The 21,845-nt window shown below is 42.7% G+C and overlaps 2 protein-coding genes across 2 annotated transcripts; one reads left to right on the top strand and one right to left on the bottom strand.

The window, feature by feature from the left end:
• The first annotated feature begins 2,420 nt into the window (after positions 1–2,420).
• On the top strand, positions 2,421–5,705 carry LOC125489354. The gene has a single exon (XM_048625048.1). It carries the CDS (start codon positions 2,421–2,423, stop codon positions 5,703–5,705), a length of 3,285 nt encoding a protein of 1,094 aa, XP_048481005.1.
• A 9,016-nt stretch (positions 5,706–14,721) lies between these two features.
• Positions 14,722–20,544, bottom strand: LOC105385075. The gene is made up of 4 exons (XM_048624805.1): positions 19,554–20,544; positions 18,962–19,151; positions 15,376–15,545; positions 14,722–15,051 (listed from the first exon to the last, which is right to left on the bottom strand). The coding sequence occupies exons 1-4, from the start codon at positions 19,824–19,826 to the stop codon at positions 14,947–14,949; spliced, it is 738 nt and encodes a 245-aa protein (XP_048480762.1). The 5' UTR covers positions 19,827–20,544; the 3' UTR covers positions 14,722–14,946.
• Between the last annotated feature and the right edge of the window lie 1,301 nt (positions 20,545–21,845).

The following is a 21,845-nucleotide window of genomic DNA, read 5'->3' as shown; positions in this document are numbered from 1 at the left end:
AAATAGGTAAATTATCTCGATCCCAACGCTCCTTCCCATTCACCTTTGTGCGTGAGGAAATTCTTTACACCTCCTCCGGAGTGAATTTTAATTGGAAAAGTTCGACAATTAGCTGTTTTACACTGTAAGTTGTGTATTTCACGAAGACCTCCGAATAATGCGCGAGCTTGGAGCCAAGTGTTCGGTCAGCAGTGGTGCACTGACGTGAGGAAAATGCAATTCAACTAAAATATTATTTCATAAACCCTTCTTCGAGACGCTTTCGCATTCAAGAGATAATTTTGTACTAATAGCTACGTAATTATGTGGCTACACTGTTCTATACCATCAGGACTGGTGTTGGGTGCTATAATATGTTTGTGTTGTGTGATCAGTTTCGGATTTACAATAAATTTTCAAGGTATAGGCTGTGAAGCTTTTTCCGCGCTTGCCCCTACAATTATAAAATTGTCATGTTCTAGATTATTTGATTTCGCACTGCACTCATTTGTTGCATCTATCTATCTGTAAAACATCAGAAAACCAAAATACAGAAAACCGTCATCCAAAAATCAGTAACAAAAAACCGGCCAAGTGCGAGTCGGGCTCGCGCACAAAGGGTTCCGTTTACAGTTAAATCAACCTATCTCAAAAACTATAAGAGATACTTTAATCAAACCAAAAATCGTTGAAAGAGTTAATTAGCATGCATCACCTCTATTTTTTTTAGAATTTTATACCCCGTAGTTATAAAAATAGAGGGGGGGGACATACTTTTTACGACTTTGAGAGCTGATATCTCAAAAACCGTTCACTTTAAGAAAAATGTTTTTTAGAAAACTTTATATCATTTTAAAAGACCTTTCCATTGATACCCCACACGGGTATGTACATCGAAAAAAAAAATTCATCCCTCAGTTACATGTATGGGGGGCCCCACCCCCAATTCTTTTTTTTACTATTTAGTGTCATATTTTTGTAGCGGTTCATACAACACATATTCCCATCAAATTTCATCACTGTAGTACTTATAGTTTCCGAGTAAATCGGCTGTGACAGACGGACAGACGGACAGACGGACAGACGGACATGACGAAACTATAAGGGTTCCGTTTTTGCCATTTTGGCTACGGAACCCTAAAAAAACGGTTATCAGCTGCTCCAAAAATCTGCCGCCTAGCCTACTCAGCCTGCTGGTAAATCCACCACTGTGTGTGATACATATCTCCAACATACCAGCTCAGATTGGAGAATATGGCAATAATTATTATTATTATTATTATTTAATTCTTTATTGCACAAATATATAATAAATGCACAAAAGGTGGGCTTAATGCTAAGAGCATTTTCTACCAGCCGACCTACAGGAGGTACAGGAAAACTGGTACAAAGATGTGCAAAAAAAATAAAATAATGAATGAACTAAAAACGTCACTTAATAATTATTTAATTATATATAATAAAAATACATAATAATACTTATATAAATTTATATAAAGGATACATAGGTATAGAATGAAAATAATATAATATATAATAATACATAATAATAATATAATATCCAGACAGGTACACGAAAATGCTATCTATTTAAGTTGCTCAGATAATGGGCGCGGGTTAATCGCTTGAAGATATTGCGAGAAGGGGCTTTTCTAATGTTCTCGGGAAGATTATTCCATAGGCGAACGAAAGAGGGGAGTGCTAAAAGATTATTATGGGAGGAACGGAGATGACGTGTGTGAGTGTCAGAAAGAAAATCGAACATGGATTTAAGGTAGGGAGGAGTATTTAATAATAATCTCCAGACTTGGAATATATGTGTACATATATCTACTGAAGCCATTTTGACGATAAACTAATCAAATAGGTACACCTGTCAAAATACGTCGATTTAGCACTTTGTGGCTTGATGTCCAGATATTTATATTATAGTATTCATGGCAAGAAAGCTTTTCTGAAGACAGAGAAAAGACGCTGGCATAACATTACACACATGCCATAAGGAAGACACATAACATATTAAATAACAATTCAATCAGCGTTACTCACGGGGTAGGTGTTCACGACGAAATACCTAGGCTAAGAACAATAGAATAAGTCTAGTTTAGGAATAACATGTATCATAGAATAGTCTCGTAATCATAGTTTGTAAGTTGTAAATACTTTGATATTATTGGTTGAGTTAGGTATCTCACCTAGTCAGCTATCGGTTGCGTGACTAATTCTGAGTACTTAAGTAGGGCTATTTTGGTACCCAAATTGTCATTCAGGAAACAGAAGAGGAACAATAAAGAACAACTGGAAAACCTGAAGGAGACTTTCAAATACAGTCCACCCCTAACATTGGACCTTCGAGGAGCCGGATCAGAAGAAAGAAAATTGGCAGACCTACTGAACAGTGGTCTATCGAAGAGCCGAAAAGGGAATAAAGAAGAACGACCATGCCGGTTACTAGAAGCCACAGTAGCCGGAAGGAAGAGTCCAGTACCGCCGAATCAAGCACGGTCTGCACAAGCAACACCGCGACGACGACTACGACTACGGGAAGCGGTGCGACTGAGACATCCGCCACGACCACGTCGGCAGCGAACGCAAGCGCTACCGGATCAGAGCGCCCTGCGACGCCGCCACCTCAGGAAACGAGCGTGGTCACTGTGGTGCGTCAAGTCACATCGCAGCCAGCTACCTTACGGCCCCGGTCACATCACTCCAAAGCCTCCCGCAAGAGATTTCTCGCGGAATTGGAGGCTAAGGAGCGGTTGGCCGAGGCGCAACAGAAGGAAGCACAAGCCGCCGCCGAACTAGCGAAGGTGAAGCTCATGCGGATACAAGCGGAGGACTCGTCCGACGAGGAAGACGAAGACATCGTCGACAAGAGCGAGCGCATCGAGCAGTGGGTGCAGGAGCAATCCTCTAAGCCCCCGCCCCCTGCTCTCGCTCTCACAGCGGGCCATGCAAGAGGCTCGTCCCCCGTGAGGGGCCAGACACAGGCCCCTCCCACCCCGTGGATACCTACGGAACCGCCACGGGTCGTCGAGGCGCCGCAGCATGAAGAGCGCGCGCCTCCCGAGCGCCAACAAGAAAAGTCGTCGAGTGAAGACGTCACGCAGCTCGCCGCACTATTCAAGAGTGTGCTGAGCGGTGGCGGCTACAGAGAGCCGCCACGGTACATTCAAGATCTACCTACGTTCAACGGAAACAGCAGCGAGTGGCTACCGTTTCGTGCGGCCTACCATGAAACCGAGAAGTACTTCACGAAGATAGAAAACGTCGCCCGCCTGAGAAAAAGCCTGCGTGGGGCCGCCCTCGACGCCGTCAGCTGTCTACTTATCAGCGATCCGAACCCTGTCGTCATTATACAGGGCTTGGAACGACGGTTCGGGCGGCCAGAAGCACTCATACTCAACGAGCTCGACAAAGTGAAGAAACTACCGAAGCTAGCTGAGAGCCCACGTGACCTGTGCATCTTCGCAAGCAAGCTGGCCAACATCGTAGCTACGATCGAAGCACTGAAGAAACCGCACTTCCTCTACAACCCGGAGATCGAGCGCACTGCAATAGAGAAGCTCACACCGATTCTTCGTGACAAATGGTACGAGTACAACTTCACGCAACATGGAGAAGAAGCGAACTTGAAGAAGCTGTCCTCCTACCTGAACCACGAAGCGGACAAGTGCGGCCCATACGCCGCGCTCGAGCAGATCGACTACAGCGCACCTAAACCTGTGAGTGCGAGGGAGAAAGCTGCGAAGAAGACGACGGAACGTACCTACGCCGCCGAGAACACGCACAAGCAAGAAGAGGACGGCTGCCCTATGTGCAAACAGGCTCACAAGTTACCTGAATGCACTAGGTTCACCGAGAAGACGACTGACGAGCGCTGGGAAATAGCGAAACAGAACAAGCTGTGCTTCCGCTGCCTACGTAGCACACATCGCCGCTTCTCATGTAAAGCGAAGCCCTGCGGTGACTCCGGCTGCAAACTGAGTCACCACAAGCTCCTGCATCATGAAGCCGCGAAGAAAGAAGAGAAAAATGAAGAGGTTACCGCGTCCGCGACGGAGAAGCCGACTGTCGCAGCGAACAATAGCGAACGTCGCCGCGCTTACCTGAAAATAGCGCCCGTGGTACTTACTGGCCTTCACTCCAGCATAGATACCTACGCACTATTCGACGAGGGAAGCACCATCACGATGATCGACGCGGACGTGGCCAACTCTCTCGGCCTCGACGGCCCCACTGATCCGATGTGGGTGCAAGGAGTCAGCGGCAAAGAAGTTCGACACTCGAAGAGCAAGAAAGTCGACTTCACCATACGGGGCAAGCACGCACAAGAAGAGTTCAAGCTTGAAGACGCACGCACAGTCGAGAAGCTCGACTTCATCACTCAGACGGTGAAGAAAGAAGAAGTCGACGACTGCAGCCACCTGAGTGACATTCAAGAGGAACTTGCCTACGAGGGGGCATCGCCGAAAATACTCATCGGCCAGGACAACTGGGACTTAATTGTCTCGAGGGAAGTCCGAGAAGGCCGCCGTGACCAGCCTGTTGCATCTCGCACACAGCTCGGCTGGGTACTGCACGGCTGCCGCACCACACAGAGCAAACCTGTGAACTTCTGCGGGTACGTCACGAGCGTAGAAGAATCAATAGAGAAAATGATGAAACACTGCTTCGAACTGGAGTCCCTGAGCATCGAAGCGAGAAAACCGACGACAGATCCAGAAGAGCAAGCCACGAGAAAACTGGAAGAGGAAAGTCGCCGGCTGCCCGATGGTCGCTTCGAAACTCGGTTGTTATGGAAACGAGAAAATGAGAAAATACCTAACAACCGTCAAGACGCACTGAAACGACTCTGCAGCCTCGAACGCAAGCTCGACCGTGACCCAGAACTCAAGAACAAATATGAAGAGTGCATGGAGAATATGCTGAAGTCCGGATACGCCGAGCCCGCCACCACGCTCCTGACGCAAGACAGATCGTGGTACTGCAACCCCGAGAAGAAGAAGATAAGACTGATGCACGACGCCGAAGTGAAGTCACATGGACGCAGCCTGAACGACATGCTGCTGACCGGCCCCGACCTGCTTCAGTCGCTTCCTGGGGTGGTCATGCGTTTCAGGCAGCATCCCTACGCTGTCAGCGCAGACATCAAGGTGATTTTCATGCAGATACGCATCAAGGAGTGCGACCGAGACGCGCTGCGCTTCCTCTGGCACGGCGACCGGCGGGAGGGTACACCAGACGAGTACCGCATGACGTCCGGCATCTTCGGCGCATCATCGTCACCGTGCACGGCACTCTGCATCAAGAACAGAAACGCCAGAGACTTCGCCGACACGCACCCCGAAGTCGTCCGAGCAATTGAGAAGAAGCACTTCATGGACGACTACCTGCAAAGTTTCACGTCAGTGGAGGAGGCCCAGCATGTCACGAAGACAGTCGACGAGATATATCGACGAGCGGGCTTCGAACTACGCGGATGGGCATCGAACGAGCGACGAGTACTACGCGATCTCATCACTGACGCCGAGACAACTACGAACGACATCGGCGGGAGCGAAATAAAGAAGACACTCGGCCTCATGTGGCACGTACATGAAGACAATGTCGGCTTTCGTCTTAACACTCATAAGACGCCGGCTGAGGAGCTACGAGTGAACCGTCCGCCGTCGAAACCGCCGCCCGCGGCTGCCTACTGGAGAAACGAGCAGACGGCAGCGTGAAGGTCACACTGGCCATGGCGAAGAGCAGAGTCGCACCATTCAAGCCTACGTCAATACCACGGCTAGGACTACAGGCTGCGGTACTCGAAACTCGCATCTCGAACACACCTCGATCGGAACACGATTATGAAGACATCACGAGAAGAGTGTTCTGGAGCAACTCACAGACGGTGCTGGCGTGGATACGAGCTGAGCCACGCATACTCAAGACCTTCTTCGCTCACAGGTTCGCTGAAATCGAAGAATCTACGAAGAAAAACGAGTGGGGATGGGTACCTACAGTCGAAAATGTCACCGATGACGCAACTCGAGCCACGCCGCACGACTTCGACCGGCCCGAGTTCCTGCGGCATTCTGAAGAACACTGGCCCACGGAACCAGTACCCAAGACCGGCGAGGAAAAGGAGATCTGCGTCGTGTCGCTCGGACACACGTGGAAGAATGCACTACAGCAGGATAGCACGACAGCACTGGAGGCAAGCTCAACAGGGGGCAGAGGTGGATGCAGGAGTACCTACCGCTACTCCAACACCGGCGGGAGCCACACAGCACCGGCAGCCAACCGAAGATCGGCGACCTGGTCATCGTGTGCGACTCCAACAACCCGCGCAACACCTGGCCCCGAGGACGAGTCACAGCTGTCTACAAGGAAGGAAGGACAACATCGTGCGAGTCGTCGACATCACTACGAGCAACGGGCTCGTGCTGCGTCGACCAACGAAGAGGATCGTCGTGCTGCCAGTAGAATCGCAAGATAGCGACGGCGGGAGAATGTTCACGACGAAATACCTAGGCTAAGAACAATAGAATAAGTCTAGTTTAGGAATAACATGTATCATAGAATAGTCTCGTAATCATAGTTTGTAAGTTGTAAATACTTTGATATTATTGGTTGAGTTAGGTATCTCACCTAGTCAGCTATCGGTTGCGTGACTAATTCTGAGTACTTAAGTAGGGCTATTTTGGTACCCAAATTGTCATTCAGGAAACAGAAGAGGAACAATAAAGAACAACTGGAAAACCTGAAGGAGACTTTCAAATACAGTCTACCCCTAACAGTAGGTATGTGTATTAACTTTTTAATTTTAAAAAAAACCTTATAATAGTGACGTGCAATGACTACACTCGGCTCCTCCAGTTCGGTATCCGTTTAATCAGATACCTAAATTGGAATTGTTTAATTCTTATCGCCTGCATCTTTTTGTCGTAAATCTTTTCGTGTAGTAAACTCGCTCGCATTAATGAACGGCCGTCATGCTACCGCTTGAGATTTATTTATTGCTGCTGGTTAACTCAAATTTATAATGCGGAATGGTAAAAGATAAAGATAAGATAAGATAAGATAAGATAACTGACACAACTACAGCCTGTTGATCCTATAAATTCAGACTTCTCACTTCGATCTTCACTCTCGCTTCACTTATCACTTCACGTTCGAACAGTAATGTGGTAATGACATTTAGTTTTTAGTAAGTAATCTTCTGATGCGCTGTTATGTTATTTCATTTGGTGTCATTAAGCTCTAGCCTTTTCCGTTTAGAAGTAATTTACTACTATACTGTACTATGTCACAGTTAAACGCGTGAATAGCGATACTACTGTTACTTCTATGCATAGAACGACGCGAGTGTTCTATGCCGAACAAAGATAGAAAACGGAACAAAACCAAAGCTCACTTCCAGCGCGCTCAACCATTGCGCCACAAGATTTATCTTGACAGTTCCCAATTTTGTTATTCAAGAGCATTATACATATTTAAGTAACAACACCGAAATGTCAGTCAAATGGCCGCATCTCCTCAAGATATGTTTCTTAGAACCGTCTTCAACATGTGAAGTCACTTAGGCTTTCCCCTCGAGGGATTTTCGCGATATACGTGAATTTGGCGCGACAAAATGAGGGAGTGTTTGTCAATGCAAATGCTCTTTGTCACTACCCGTTTCGGCGTTTAGAAATACGCCGCTGGTGTTAACGCGAAATCGAAGGAGTGAAACGAAGTTAACGAACTTGTAGTGTTCTGGGTGCCTAGTGTAGGTTTTTCTGAAACGATCGTGCAGTGAAAATCGACGCAAATTCGTATGGCGTGGTCCAGATTTTAATAATATTTAGTCTATCCTAGTTCAACAAAAAGTTTTTTTTTTATTTTTTTTTATTAGGCTATTTAAAAAGAATGACGAGTTAATTCACCTCTTTATATTTAGCAAAACCTAGTAGGTACCAATAGTTTATAAATGAATTTGATAAGAAAAAATATCTTGTCTAAACTGAACTACTAGAGTATTAACCGCTTTAGTTCGGAAATCAGACACACTTCACACACTCGGATCTCCTTGTTCCAAGCTGCCAAGGATAAAAACGCTGCTTTCATGTAAGTGAAGGTGGTAACCTTGTTGTCATAATAAATCATTGATATCGTTTAGCTGTTAAATAGACTTTACTAAAGTACCAATTAAAGGAATAATGCTAAACTCGTGTTTAATGATAATCAAACGTGATAAATTGAACACGTAATTTAAATAGACCCGGCGGTTAGAATACGTCTTTATAACTTCTACGAGTATAGTTAAATTGATATTCTACTGCCGCTTCTTATACCTTCTTAACACGCAACACTATTTCATTGGTATTTAGTCACTTTGTTTATAAGTAGGTGTTAATTTGTCTGATCATTATTTATAATCAGTGGCTTATAAATATTATTTATTTAAACACTTTATTGTACACAGAAACATAAATACATAACAATGGAAAAACACAGTAAAAGCATACAATGGAATCGCTTATCGAAGAATAGTACTGAAAGGATCCAACTTCACGGGAAAATAATTTTGTATGTAGGAAGCTGATAAATTAACACATTAGAAACTTTTTATTCGGGAAATCGCACAGGAAAATCTATACAGGGCATCACAGGGTGTTGCAAAAGTGGCAGACGAAGCTGAAAGGGAGTGACTCAGGGAGTCATTCTGATCAACTTTAGTTCTTATCACTTTGGAAATTCGTAAAAAAAACTACTTATAGGTAAACTTTCGGATTAGTATACCAATTTTGCAACATTCTCTATACATTCTAACATTTTCTCTCTATGTAGTCAGTCAGCGCGGCGACTGTTGTTGTTGTTGTTGTAAACTTTAAAGTTATATTATAATATCCTATTAAGTAAAGTAATTAATATTAATAATCATAATAATATTTTCCACTTAAGATGAAGGTTGATGAAGGCGAGACAATTTCGTGGAATCATTACTAGATGAGATTCTGTGAAAAGATGTTCCTAATTGGCCAAAATATGCGCGCCTACCTAGAATATATTTTGATATGTCTGTGTATTTTTCATTCCTATAGTAAATATTAGTATACGTACTAGGTATACTGTATGTATAACTAATTAGATATTTGATTGGACGCTGAGAGTCCGAAAGAGATGTATTATCATTTTTTCTCTAGGTTTTATTTATCTAACACTTTTTTGTATCAGGGTTTAATGACTTCCAATAATTGTTTACAGGTTTCACTAGTATACGGCCCGGTTCAAGTCGAGGTTAATTCGAAATTAAATCAATGTAGCGTGAAATGACAATAACTTTTTGTGGTATTCCACCTCTGGGATTCGGTTTGAATTAAAATTTAAATCTGGCTCATCGATAAACAAACAGGGCTTAATAAACAAATCCCATTTCCAATCTTTTCTACAATATTTCAGTGATTGGAAAATCCGATTTGATTGCAGTCTATGTGATCAGTTCATCACTCAGGTTTATTCAATACAATTTAAAAGCTCCTATGTTTTGGGTGTAACTCTGTGTTTTTAGATGTAGGTCTGTAATATATGTTCGTTAGTGCCTTAAGACAAATATTTCATAAAGTTTCGAGGTAAGTACATTTTCCTTTTTACGAGTACGTCATCAAACAGTTATTTATCGAATCCCAGGACCGTTTAAATAACTAGAATATATAAAACAGAGTACTATTTGCACGTGTCTAGGCTTGAATGCCACCTGCTCCTGTAAACTACACAGTGTATTTTTTCATAATCATCATCATCATTATCAGCCCGTATCTGCCCACTGCTGGGTATAAGCCTTTTTTTCTAAATGATATACATTAATAGGTAGGTATATATGTATATGACACGTTCAGCTTCAATCAGAACCCACTGACTACTACATACCTATACAATAAATATTAAAAAAATCACATGATTTTGTCTTCTCTCCCTTCACACTTTCATCTTACTCACTGCCGTGCCCCCAGATAAATAGCTATGCAGTCACTGTAAATAGTCGCTAATTTAATGTAACTGTAGGTTTACATATACTTTTGCTTATAAATGTAAATATTCCACTACTAAAACACAACATTACGAACCTCTGACAACTATTACCCCGGGCCCGAGGGCAAATATCTGTGTTTGTGAACTAAAGTTTATGCTGCTCCGGACTGTTAGAGTGTTTAGTCTTTTAATTTATACACATAAATGTGCACAACATTTTCGACACATGAGGACGACACGTGGATATAACACCCCTATTACATCCATGCGTTGCAGGGGGTAACGGGCAAAGATCAATAATGCAGAGATATCCTTCCTTTCAACACTTAACTTCTGCTTCTTTTACATACTATCCCATTATGTTTTGGCACAGAGAGAGAATCTATACTGAAAGAGATACCTAATTGTTTGAAAATATATTTTTTCTTAACTCTCTCTCTCAGCCTTCCGTAGTCCACTGTTGGACATAGGCCTCTCCTAACGATCGCCACCCCAAACGGTCACCCGCCATCTGCATCCAGCGGCTTCCCGCTACCTTCCGCAGATCATCAGACCAACGGGTTGGGGGGCGACCGACACGCCGTTTGCCGACACGGGGTCTCCACTCCAGAACCTTTCTACTCCAGCGGTCGTCGGCTCTGCGGGCTACGTGGCCAGCCCATTGCCACTTCAGCGTGCTAATCCTTTTGGCTATGTCGGTAACTTTAGTTCTCCTGCGGATTTCTTCATTACGAATCCTATCTCGCAGGGACACGCCTAACATAGCCCTTTCCATAGCACGCTGAGCAACTCTGAGCTTGTGGATAAGCCCTTTGGTGAAGCACCACGTCTCGGCTCCGTAAGTCATCACTGGCAACACGCACTGATTGAAAACTTTTGTTTTCAGACACTGAGGTATGTTTTCAGTGAAGATGTGTCGTAATTTCCCGAACGCTGCCCATCCGAGTTGGATTCTACGAGCTACCTCTTTATCGAAGTTGGATTTACCTAATCGGATCACTTGTCCTAGGTAGGGATACTGATCAACAACTTCGATGGTGACACCTCCTACAGTTACGGGCGATGATGAAACATGTTCGTTCGACATGACCTTTGTCTTGTCCATGTTCATTTTCAGCCCAACTTGTTTAGAGGCATCATTGAGGTCTGTGAGCATTTCGCCTAACTCCTCCAGCGTTTCCGCCATAATAACTATGTCATCAGCAAATCGTAGATGAGAGATATATTCGCCATTGACGTTAATGCCCAGTCTTTTCCACTCTACAAGCTTAAAAACATCTTCCAGTGCACAGGTGAACAGTTTCGGAGAAATAACATCTCCCTGTCTCACGCCCCTTTGCAACTGGATCGGTTTTGTGCTATGTTCGTGTAATCGAACTGACATTGTGGCAGCATTGTACATACATCTCAACACCTCGATATAGCGATAGTCTATATGGCACCGCTGAAGGGATTGAAGCATCGCCCAGAGCTCAATAGAATCAAAGGCTTTCTCATAGTCCACAAACGCTAGACATAAAGGTAAATTATACTCCTCGGTCTTCTGTATAACCTGCCGAAGCGTGTGTATGTGATCTATGGTACTATAGCCTTTTCGGAACCCGGCTTGTTCGGGTGGCTGGAAGTCGTCGAGTCTTTGCTCGAGACGATTCGTAATAACTCTCGAAAACAGCTTGTACACATGGCTCAGAAGTGCAATGGGTCTATAATTCTTCAATAGGGCTTTGTTGCCTTTCTTGTAGAACAAAGTCACTACACTTCTGCTCCATGCCTCCGGGCTTGTGCCTTCGAGTATGACGGAATTAAACAGCCTCCGAAGTGCTATTAAAATCGGTCTACCGCCGGCTTTCAGAAGTTCTGTCGTTATTCCATCATCTCCCGGAGCTTTGTTGTTTTTTAGCTGTTTGAGAGCTATACTAATCTCGTCTAGACTGACGTCCGGAATATCTTCGGTATAGTGTCGGGTGAGTGGCGCTCGGCTGTCGTGAGCACCGCTGGTAATAGGGTTTTGTGTTGTGGTGTATAACTGTCCGTAGAATCTCTCAATTTCTCCCAGAATTTCGGGCACTGATGAAACGGTGTTGCCAGTGTCGGTCTTCAGTTGGGTCAACAGAGTCTGCCGAACAGATCGATCTCTAGCAAAGACTTTGGAGCCCTTGTTTTGCTCTATTGCGTCTTGAATGCGCTTGCAATTGTAGCGTCTCATATCGCAACGTCTTGCTTTGGCGATCTGTCTGTTTAGACGTCTGTATTCGACCATATCAACTGAAGACTGCAACCTCATTTCTCTCCGTTCTCTTATGAGACTCAGAGTCCCATCTGAGAGTTTTTGAGGTCCTCGGTTGGTTCGGGACGAAAAATATTTCGATCCTACCTCTCGGACAGTTTCCACAAACCTATTATTTAAATCGTCAACTGTAACGCAATTCTCTAAACATATCAGGCGGTCGCAAAGCTCAGACTGAAAGCTTTCGGGATCCTGGATTTGAGCAGGAGTAGGACGGAGCGTGGACTTCATTAGACGGGAGCGTTCTATTTTGCAGTTTATATTCAAAGTGCCTCTTACGAGTCGGTGATCGCTGCCGGTCTTAACCCTACTGATCACTGAGACATCATTGAATATGTGCTTCTTATCCGTCAATATGAAGTCGATCTCGTTTTTAGTCTTCCCATCGGGGCTAATCCACGTCCACTTCCTTTGTGGCTTCTTCTTGTAGAAGGAGTTCATCATATAGAGGCCCTCCTTCTCCAAGAAGTCAGCCAGCATTTGCCCACGATGGTTCCTGACTCCAAATCCATGTGACCCCACTTTCGTCTCGCCGCCTTCTTGTTTTCCGAGTTTCGCGTTAAAGTCTCCCATCACCACCGTGAAATGAGTAGTGAACTTACGCAGGGCAGACGATACGTCTTCATACGCAAGTTCGACCTCATCATCGGTGTGCTTAGATGTGGGTGCGTAAACCTGTATGACCTTCATTGAGTATCGTTTAGATATTCTCAGGATGAGGTACGCAACCCGTGTCGACACACTTCCGATTTCAACGATGTTGTTGACGAGGGACTTGTTGACGATGAACCCGACACCCCCTTGGGACAGTTGGTCGCCCTCCCGGTGGTACAGCAAGTTTCCGGACTGGAGAATTTCCGTATCCTCTCCCTCTCGTCGGACTTCGGATAACCCTATAATGTCCCATTTTAACTTGCTGATTTCCTCTTCCAGCTCCTCTATCTTCACGTCTTCCCTCAGTGTCCGTGCGTTATATGTTGCCAGGTGCAAGGGTCGGTTGGGCTGGTAGCCGACTCTCTGCCGGAGATTCTTCGCACCCCCTGCCCCGCCGTTACCGTGACCGCTACCGGAGTCCGGGATAGCGGGGCTGCCGGGGACTGGGGGCCGGGGCTTTGTTTTTTCCATCATTAGGAGGTGTATTTGCCATAATCACCGCGCTTGGCAGGCGTGTTGGTGATTCTCCTTTTTTACGGCGGGAGATCGCCGCCTCTGCTAGGAGAGGAGGTCGGGTCGATTTACCGCCGCCCGACATTCGGCGTTGTCACTCGTTAGCACCACCCAGGGGGCACGTGTAGGGTAACTAGGGTTTGTACCTACGGACGTGAGCGACAAGCCCCCCTTTTTCTTAACTATCCATTGTTAATTTTGTATAACGGCTGTAAATATTCGTTACCTAGTTGTGTTTCAACTGGTCCTAAATAAAAAAAAAATATGCTTTTGTATCAATAATTATTAGTTAACTACTTTTTATCCCAGACTCGCACGGGACAGGCGATGCAAATTTCACGAGAAAAGCTAACCTGTATTTTGTTAACACCAAGAATGCTGGTTTTATACTGGTGTACACATATATTCGGCCATATGCCGCCATATGTCGCGACCAACTTTCCAAATATTGGACCAGCTCTAATGCCCCTTTCTTAATATCCACCGCACAGTTTGTGGCAAGAAACTGCGAAGTTAACGCATCAGTTACGTTCTATACTCGTGTTATATCTCTGTTTAAGCTTGTTACATTTGGCCTGTGTAATATAAAGTTTGTTGCACGGGTTACTTGATATAGCTGCGGTTGTTCTTCATTAGGTAATACAGATTCAGTCTAGAGTTTTAATGAAAAGCAATATCTTATTTCTTAGATACTAGAATGAAGTTTGAGTTCGCATTTTCTATCAACGTCATGTAACTTTCTGCTCACATAGATTATACGTAAACCCGTTTTCGTAGAACTTACAAAGATACAATATAACGAAAAGATTCGATTCCTTGTAAAATACCCAAAAAGTCAAGTTCCTGTTTATCATGTTAATGCTTTACAGTCCTCTTGTACACTGAAAGATTTTGCTATGAATACGGATTGGAGGGGGAAGTAACAAAACTCTAAAAGACAATTTATACACGTTATAATAACTTTGATCTTAACCATCTGTAAGTCATCATTCTAAATAGTATCGTAATAACTATGTATATAACTATTTATTTTTATTTATTATTAAGTATGTACCTACCAGATGTAATCTCATCAGATCTAAAGTATATCCCTAATTAGCAAGATAGCATCTAACTTTTGTAATTTATATATGCTTCTAATAGGCACTTTTAAATTAGATAAATAATCAACGACGGGTCCTGGTCCTCATAGCACAGGGAATCCTAGTTTGAGGACCAAGGTTTCAACAATTTGTATGTGTCTTTGTTGGTTTTCAAATAAACGAATTTTTATTTATTTTATTTATTTATTATGTCTCATTAGTTAAAAATCATTATTTGCCACTCTTTTAGTAATTTCCTGTAAAACTGCGTACAGACCGGCCAAACGAACGCCAACGAACGGGTTTCGTTGACCTTCGTTGCTGCAATTTGCCTTGTAATACGTATGAAAAATATCCATCGTTGGGCGTTCGTTGGGCCGGTCTGTACGCAGCTTAAGGGACATTCTTATCTTTCCTTGTCTTTCTCCTCTATCAGGTATAATGCTCCGGAAGAAGGGTGAAGTCCAACTTCTTCTCGTGCACGAAGTCGATGCAGGTCCAGTGTCCGCGCGGCATGCTGAAACTCCTGGTCACCTCCTGAAAGTAATCGCACGTAGATTAGGCCGACCACACATTAAATTTACTTATTTTTTAACGTATTTTCTTTTGAGGCAAGAAACTTCTAAATTACCGATGACGTGGTGACGAGACAAGCGTAGCGTGCGATGCTCTCCGGTCCGTTTAGTACCTAGCTTGACATGTAGCTGGTAGTAGAGTTCCTTGTTTATTGTCTAGCAATAAACTATAACTGGATAATACACTCTCATATAGCAATGAAAAAGTTCCAGTCGCGTATTGCTCGTGAGTATCCACTGCTATTTATCATGTGAATCATAATAGGTAATTATTTTAACAACTAACCTGTATAAGCGCCATATCAGGGCACTCTCCTTGCACATTGGTCATCAGCACCACCCCGACATCACACATGAGGAGGAACAGGAACTGCACTCTCTTGCAGCGGTCACTAGACGTGTGCAGCACTTGAAGGCGAAGGTCCACCGTGGGGGTGTGGGCTGACTCCGGAGTACCTGATGGATGATATTTGGTATGGTTCAGTAGAAATCGTATATCTACGACAAAATTACGACCATCTGCGCATGGTAAGAGACCATTCGAGCGTTCTTTCGGAATAGACGAATAGCGGTCGAGCGGCATAGCGCGCGCACCAATGGCGTCCCGCAGATTTGACACACTCTCCCCGCCCCTCGCCCCGCACGCATCCTACATCGTACAAGAGGAGGAACAGGAACTGCACTCGCTGGCAGCGGTCACTGGACGTGTGCAGCACTTGCTTGCCTGACTCGGGGTTGCTTGGTGGAATACATATTAATAGACCTAACAATAGTAAATTAAAGTAGTTTGGTTCACTAGAATTCGTATGTCTACACCAAAATGGCGGCCATCTGCCATCTGCGCATGGTAAGAGACGATTCGAGCGTTCTTGTGGAATAGACGAATAGCGGTCGAGCGGCATAGCGCGCGCCAATGGCGCCCCGCAGATTTGACACACTCTCCCCGCCCCTCGCCCCGCACGCATCCTACATCGTACAAGAGGAGGAACAGGAACTGCACTCGCTGGCAGCGGTCACTGGACGTGTGCAGCACTTGCTTGCCTGACTCGGGGTTGCTTGGTGGAATACATATTAATAGACCTAACAATAGTAAATTAAAGTAGTTTGGTTCACTAGAATTCGTATGTCTACACCAAAAACCGACTTCAAAAAACCACTAAAACGTAAGAAATAATTTAAGGTTTAGACCAATCCTAGGTCACAGTATAAATATACCTAAGCAGGTACTGTTCTTTTTTGATGTTGGTGCAGTGACAAAGTAGTTAATCTGAAGAAATATGGCACCAACTTCAAAAAAGAACAGTACCTGCTTAGGTATATTTATACTGTGACCTAGGATTGGTCTAAACCTTAAATTATTTCTTACGTTTTAGTGGTTTTTTGAAGTCGGTTTTTAATTTTTTTAAAATTATTATTTTATTTTGTTATTTTTAGTTTATTTGCAATAATTATCAATCAAAAGTAAGATGCAAATGATACCAATATGTCCTACTCGTTAATACGAATCATTCGAGCCCAAACACGAGGTAGTTGCTATATACCGTTGAGGAGTTCCCTTGACTGCCTTCCGTTTCCATCATCAGATCAGCTCAAGGTCACCATCATATCTTTTTGTTATAATAACAATATTTACGTTATAAATTTCATAAGAATCGGTTGATAAGTGCCCAAAATGGAAATTTATACCCCTGTTTTTACCCCTTTACCCACCCTTGGGGGTGGAATAAAATTCTGAAAAAAAAATGGGACCACCCCTGAGCTCAACCCAATACATCAAAAAAAGAATTTTCAAAATCGGTCCATAAATGGCTGAGTAATCGATGAACATACATAAAAAAAAAAAAAAAACATACATACAGACGAATTGAGAACCTCCTCCTTTTTCGAAGTCGGTTAAAAATGGCGGCCATCTGCCATCTGCGCATGGTAAGAGACGATTCGAGCGTTCTTGTGGAATAGACGAATAGCGGTCGAGCGGCATAGCGCGCGCACCAATGGCGTCCCGCAGATTTGACACACTCTCCCCGCCCCTCGCCCCGCACGCATCCTACATCGTACAAGAGGAGGAACAGGAACTGCACTCGCTGGCAGCGGTCACTGGACGTGTGCAGCACTTGCTTGCCTGACTCGGGGTTGCTTGGTGGAATACATATTAATAGACCTAACAATAGTAAATTAAAGTAGTTTGGTTCACTAGAATTCGTATGTCTACACCAAAATGGCGGCCATCTGCCATCTGCGCATGGTAAGAGACGATTCGAGCGTTCTTGTGGAATAGACGAATAGCGGTCGAGCGGCATAGCGCGCGCACCAATGGCGTCCCGCAGATTTGACACACTCTCCCCGCCCCTCGCCCCGCACGCATCCTACATCGTACAAGAGGAGGAACAGGAACCGCGCTCGCTGGCAGCGGTCACTGGACGTGTGCAGCACTTGCAGACGCAGTTCCACCGTGGGGGTGTGGGCTGACTCGGGGGTACCTGATGGTATATATTTGGTATGTATTTTAAGTAATTTAATCCTTACTATATATTAATATTATAAATGCGAAAGTAACTGTGTCTGTCTGTCTGTTATTTTTTCACGCCTAAACTACTGAACGGATTTGAATGAAATTTGGTATACATACGGTCTAGACCCTGGAAAAAATCATAGGCTACTTTTTATCCCGGAATTCCCACGGGAAAACTTTTTAAGGCGAAGCGAAGCGCGTGGGAACAGTTATTTCAGTATAAATCATGGATTTACACCAAAATGGCGGCCATCTACGTAATAAGCATATCTTAAGGAACGTTTTGAGTTTCGTTTCACGACTCACAATAGAAATCTGCGTTCCAATGAAAACCTGCGAATAAATATTCCGTCCCATACAACCAGTTTTTACTCAAACTCTTTTACTGTCCAAGCCATCCATCTTTGGAACGCTCTCCCCTTGAACATAAGGCAAGCCCCATCACCTGCATATTTCAAACGCATGGTAAAAAACCATTATCTTCAAGAATAAATATAGTTATTATTTTATTAATCTATGTTAAATTCTATTTATCTAAGTAATATATTTTTTGTTGTATTAAGCGTACTTTGAGCTGATATAGGTATATTGTATATTTATCCATACTATATATGTATATAATATATATATATAATATATTTATTTATTTATGTATTTATTGTATGTATTTATATGAGTATTTAATTAATAATAGTTAGTAAGTATCAATGTTATTTGAATATGTATTTTTCTTTTTAAAATATTATTTGTAAATACACCTTGTAAATGCCCTTTTCTATGTTTAGTTCTTTTCTTACAACGGTTGTCTGGAAGAGATCGCTTTTAGCGATAAGACCGCCATTTGTGCATCTCTGTTATTTAAGTTAGATTTAAGTTTTTTTTATGGTGTGCAAATAAAGATTATTGTATTGTATTGTATTGTATAAGCGACGCCGACGATTCGAGCGTTCTTGTGGAATAGACGAAAAACGGTCGCGTGGTTTTGCTGTACCAGATGAAATGTAGGTACTTATTGAATTTGTAGGACAAGCATTTCTCACGTGCGTAGCGTGGGAAGCAGACTTCCTCCTGGCCGATGCTGCATCCAAGGAAGACGACATAGTGTAGTGCACCTCGGAAGAATCCATAGGCAAGCACCGTACCATTACAGAAAGCTGATAATGCTAAGTAACTGAAAAATTATAATTATGTACTTCTAAGATAATTACTTAGCTTGAAGATCATACTGAGAAACTGAAAGATAATAATTATGTAAGGCAGTAAGGTGCAGATAAACCTGACCCCCCTCAGAAGCATTGTTACTATGAGAGGGGGGTCAGGTTTCTCTGCCCCTGACCGTACATTTAAGATAACCACTTACCATCGACAGGTTGAAACTTGTATCGCGGGACTGCGTCAAATTGCCCGCGCCGCTTCTCCGGGTTAGTGTAGAGAATCATCTCGTTGGTGTTGTATTTGTCTTTGAAGATCATGTGCAGCTCCGCCACGTTCCAGTCCATCGGCGGAGACTCGAGCTGGTCGTGCATCTCGAAGTATGTGTCTTGTAACACCTGCGAAGTGCGAATTGGTGCGAATAAGACACCGTTCGAGTAGTGGCGAGTAAGCGTGAATTTTTTATGGCGCGGTAGAATCGCCACCTAATACAGCTTTTCGTTGATTCTCACTACTCCAAAAGTTAAGAAAAACCTACACTAGGCCTTCTGGAGGCAGCAGTTGTGAAGTAATTGAAAAAGTAACACGGTTATGTACTTACTTAGCTACTTTAACATTTTGGTAACTTGTGTAATTACCTTCTTAACACATCGTATTTTTTAAAATGACATAAAAATACAGTTTGTAAGGCAGATGCAAATTGTATAGCTACTTATGAAGCTGTGTAATATGAGTGGAGTAACATAATAAACAGTTTGCAGTAGTATACACCCACAAAAAAATATATGCAAATAACCCACCTGTGCCGAAGGTACTATAAACTTAACGTTAAAACACTTGTACTGCATGATGTCTCCCCAATAGTAAACTCCAGTCCAGATAATGTCCTTCACGAACTGTCTATCATAGAACAACGCATTCGACAACTGCAAACAGACATGCCTAAGCCGAGCCGATATTTCTGCCTCAAGAGTAGAGTTGAACAGACCCTCATACTCCACAACTTTTGAAGTTCCGAAAACGATAAAATTACACGTAATAAAAATATAAATCAGTCTACCCAGTGAAATCATTGCTGTACTTGTGAATTTAATGGTGATGAAGTGGATTGTTATATTAACTCGTTGTAGGGGCCGGAAGCAAATCTTTTGAAACCATTTAGGTACATCAACTCCATTAATGTGATGATCTTTTTATTTAATTGGCAGGTACGTGATATGTGTAACTAATGGTATGAAAATAGTTTCATTTCTAAAACAAATTTAATATCCAATAAAAATGTGTTTATGTGGATTCCACTTATGTTGAGGATGATGTTGATAGAGTTAGACTGAAAAGCAATTATAATTGATCAAACGCGGTTACTCGGGGAATCCCTGTGCCTCGCTTAGATCTACTAATAACAATCTCATCACAACACACAGGTATGCGACTTGATGAGAACTGGCGCAGATGTAACTAGCAAGAGAGCTACAGGTAACAACCACGATTGAGGCAATAATTTAACTTTAATGCAAAACTTGTTATTTTCACATCCAAAATATTCATGTGTATCATTCATTCCATATCTGATACTGAGAAACGTACCTAGGTACTTACTGATTTGGTGAGGCTATTCACATGATATTGCAACTTTGCAAGTAAATGTATATGTAACTATTAATAGATACCTATTCTCGTACACCAACAGGATATGTATGGAGGCTATATATGGCTATATTGTAATATCCTGCTTTATAAACAAAAGTACCTTCAATCTACCTACTCATTCGGAACCAAAATTTCAGGAAAAGCAATGACAATAATATAATTATTATCATTATGGTGTTCAAATTATCATGTTACATTATTGTTTGTTAAAGTTTCCGGTGAACTTGTGAATGCGCTCTGCATTGTATACTCGGATTTTGTATCAAAGCAATAAAATATTTGAATGGGAATGAGACTGTGTGAAATTAAACAATGTTTTTATCATGTTTGTATTGGTGAAATCAACCACATGCCACTCTGTATCGCAACACGTAGTTAACACTAAATTTAAAGTATTTATGATTTTCTCTACCATTAGAAAGAAATGTCTACCATCTCCTTTCTTTATTTTAAATGCTACTTGACTCTCAAGAGTCTCTAGAGGTTTACGCCTAAGATCGAACTTCAGTGAAAACACTATCATGAAAAGTCAATATCGTTATTTGAACAAGTTGAAGCTAACTGGAGCTTGAAACTAAGCGAGTCTGTTATAAACTAGTGACTTTAATTTTTATGAAATAGCATTATATGGTTGAGCAAAGAGCAATCCAATTATTGAGAAGGCGCTGGCCGGAAGGGGGTGTTGGGGCGACAGCTATGATACTTCCGGCTAGATGGGTATCCAAATGTGTTACATTGATGCCTATTATTACTACGTGCATAACTGTTTTAGACCATGCTCATCATTGCAAGAGTTATAGGTACATATGTTATAAGTATATATATATGAAGTAAAGTAAAAAATTACAAAATCAAATGCAGATAAGTACATCAACCCACCAACAGATTTTTTGGGCGTTGTCCACAATACATGCATATATAGCATATTTTTATTGTACAATATGATCCGATTCATCTTTTCAGCAAACAAAAGGAAACAAATAGAACAAAATTGAATTTCCCCTATCTCGCAAAATACAGTAGTTTGTCCGACATCTTATTTACACAAAAAACTAATTCCCGCAGACCAATTCTGGACGAGAATTGCAATCACATGTTATATTGAACTGATGTCGTTCGAATCAACTCTGCATCGGTTGCCTAGAATCGCATTAATGGGTCTACTACGAGGATTTTTGTATCTTTTTGCTCTCGGATATGAAAAAAAAAATCTTTAAGCATATTGTTTATTACAACATTATCCAAAGGTATTCTTTGATAACCAGATGTGCCAGGAAAGCACTATTGTAGTAGCACTATTAGTTTTTAATGGAAAATGTAACCAGTATCAGCCAAAACACTAGGCTTGTTTGAATGGGTATTTGACAAATGCGATGCGTAAGGCGTAAGGTATTTAACGGTTCTTAACGTCTGTTTAACAGTTGTCTAGTTTGTGTTCACGG

Source organism: Plutella xylostella, chromosome 13 (assembly GCF_932276165.1).
Source record: "Plutella xylostella chromosome 13, ilPluXylo3.1, whole genome shotgun sequence".
NCBI classification, from domain to species: domain Eukaryota; kingdom Metazoa; phylum Arthropoda; class Insecta; order Lepidoptera; family Plutellidae; genus Plutella; species Plutella xylostella.
Note: the sequence above shows the minus strand (reverse complement) of the source record. Positions and strands in the feature narration are given on the sequence as shown.

Excerpts from the sequence above, each read along its gene's own strand:
- LOC125489354 (XM_048625048.1), top strand. The coding sequence starts at position 2,421 with ATGCCGGTTACTAGAAGCCACAGTAGCCGGAAGGAAGAGTCCAGTACC.
- LOC105385075 (XM_048624805.1), bottom strand. The coding sequence starts at position 19,826 with ATGATTTCACTGGGTAGACTGATTTATATTTTTATTACGTGTAATTTT. Across the intron at positions 19,152-19,553 it reads TTATAGTACCTTCGGCACAG|GTGTTACAAGACACATACTT; the intron begins GTGGGTTATTTG and ends CGCACTTCGCAG. Across the intron at positions 15,052-15,375 it reads CTGATATGGCGCTTATACAG|GAGGTGACCAGGAGTTTCAG; the intron begins GTTAGTTGTTAA and ends GATTACTTTCAG.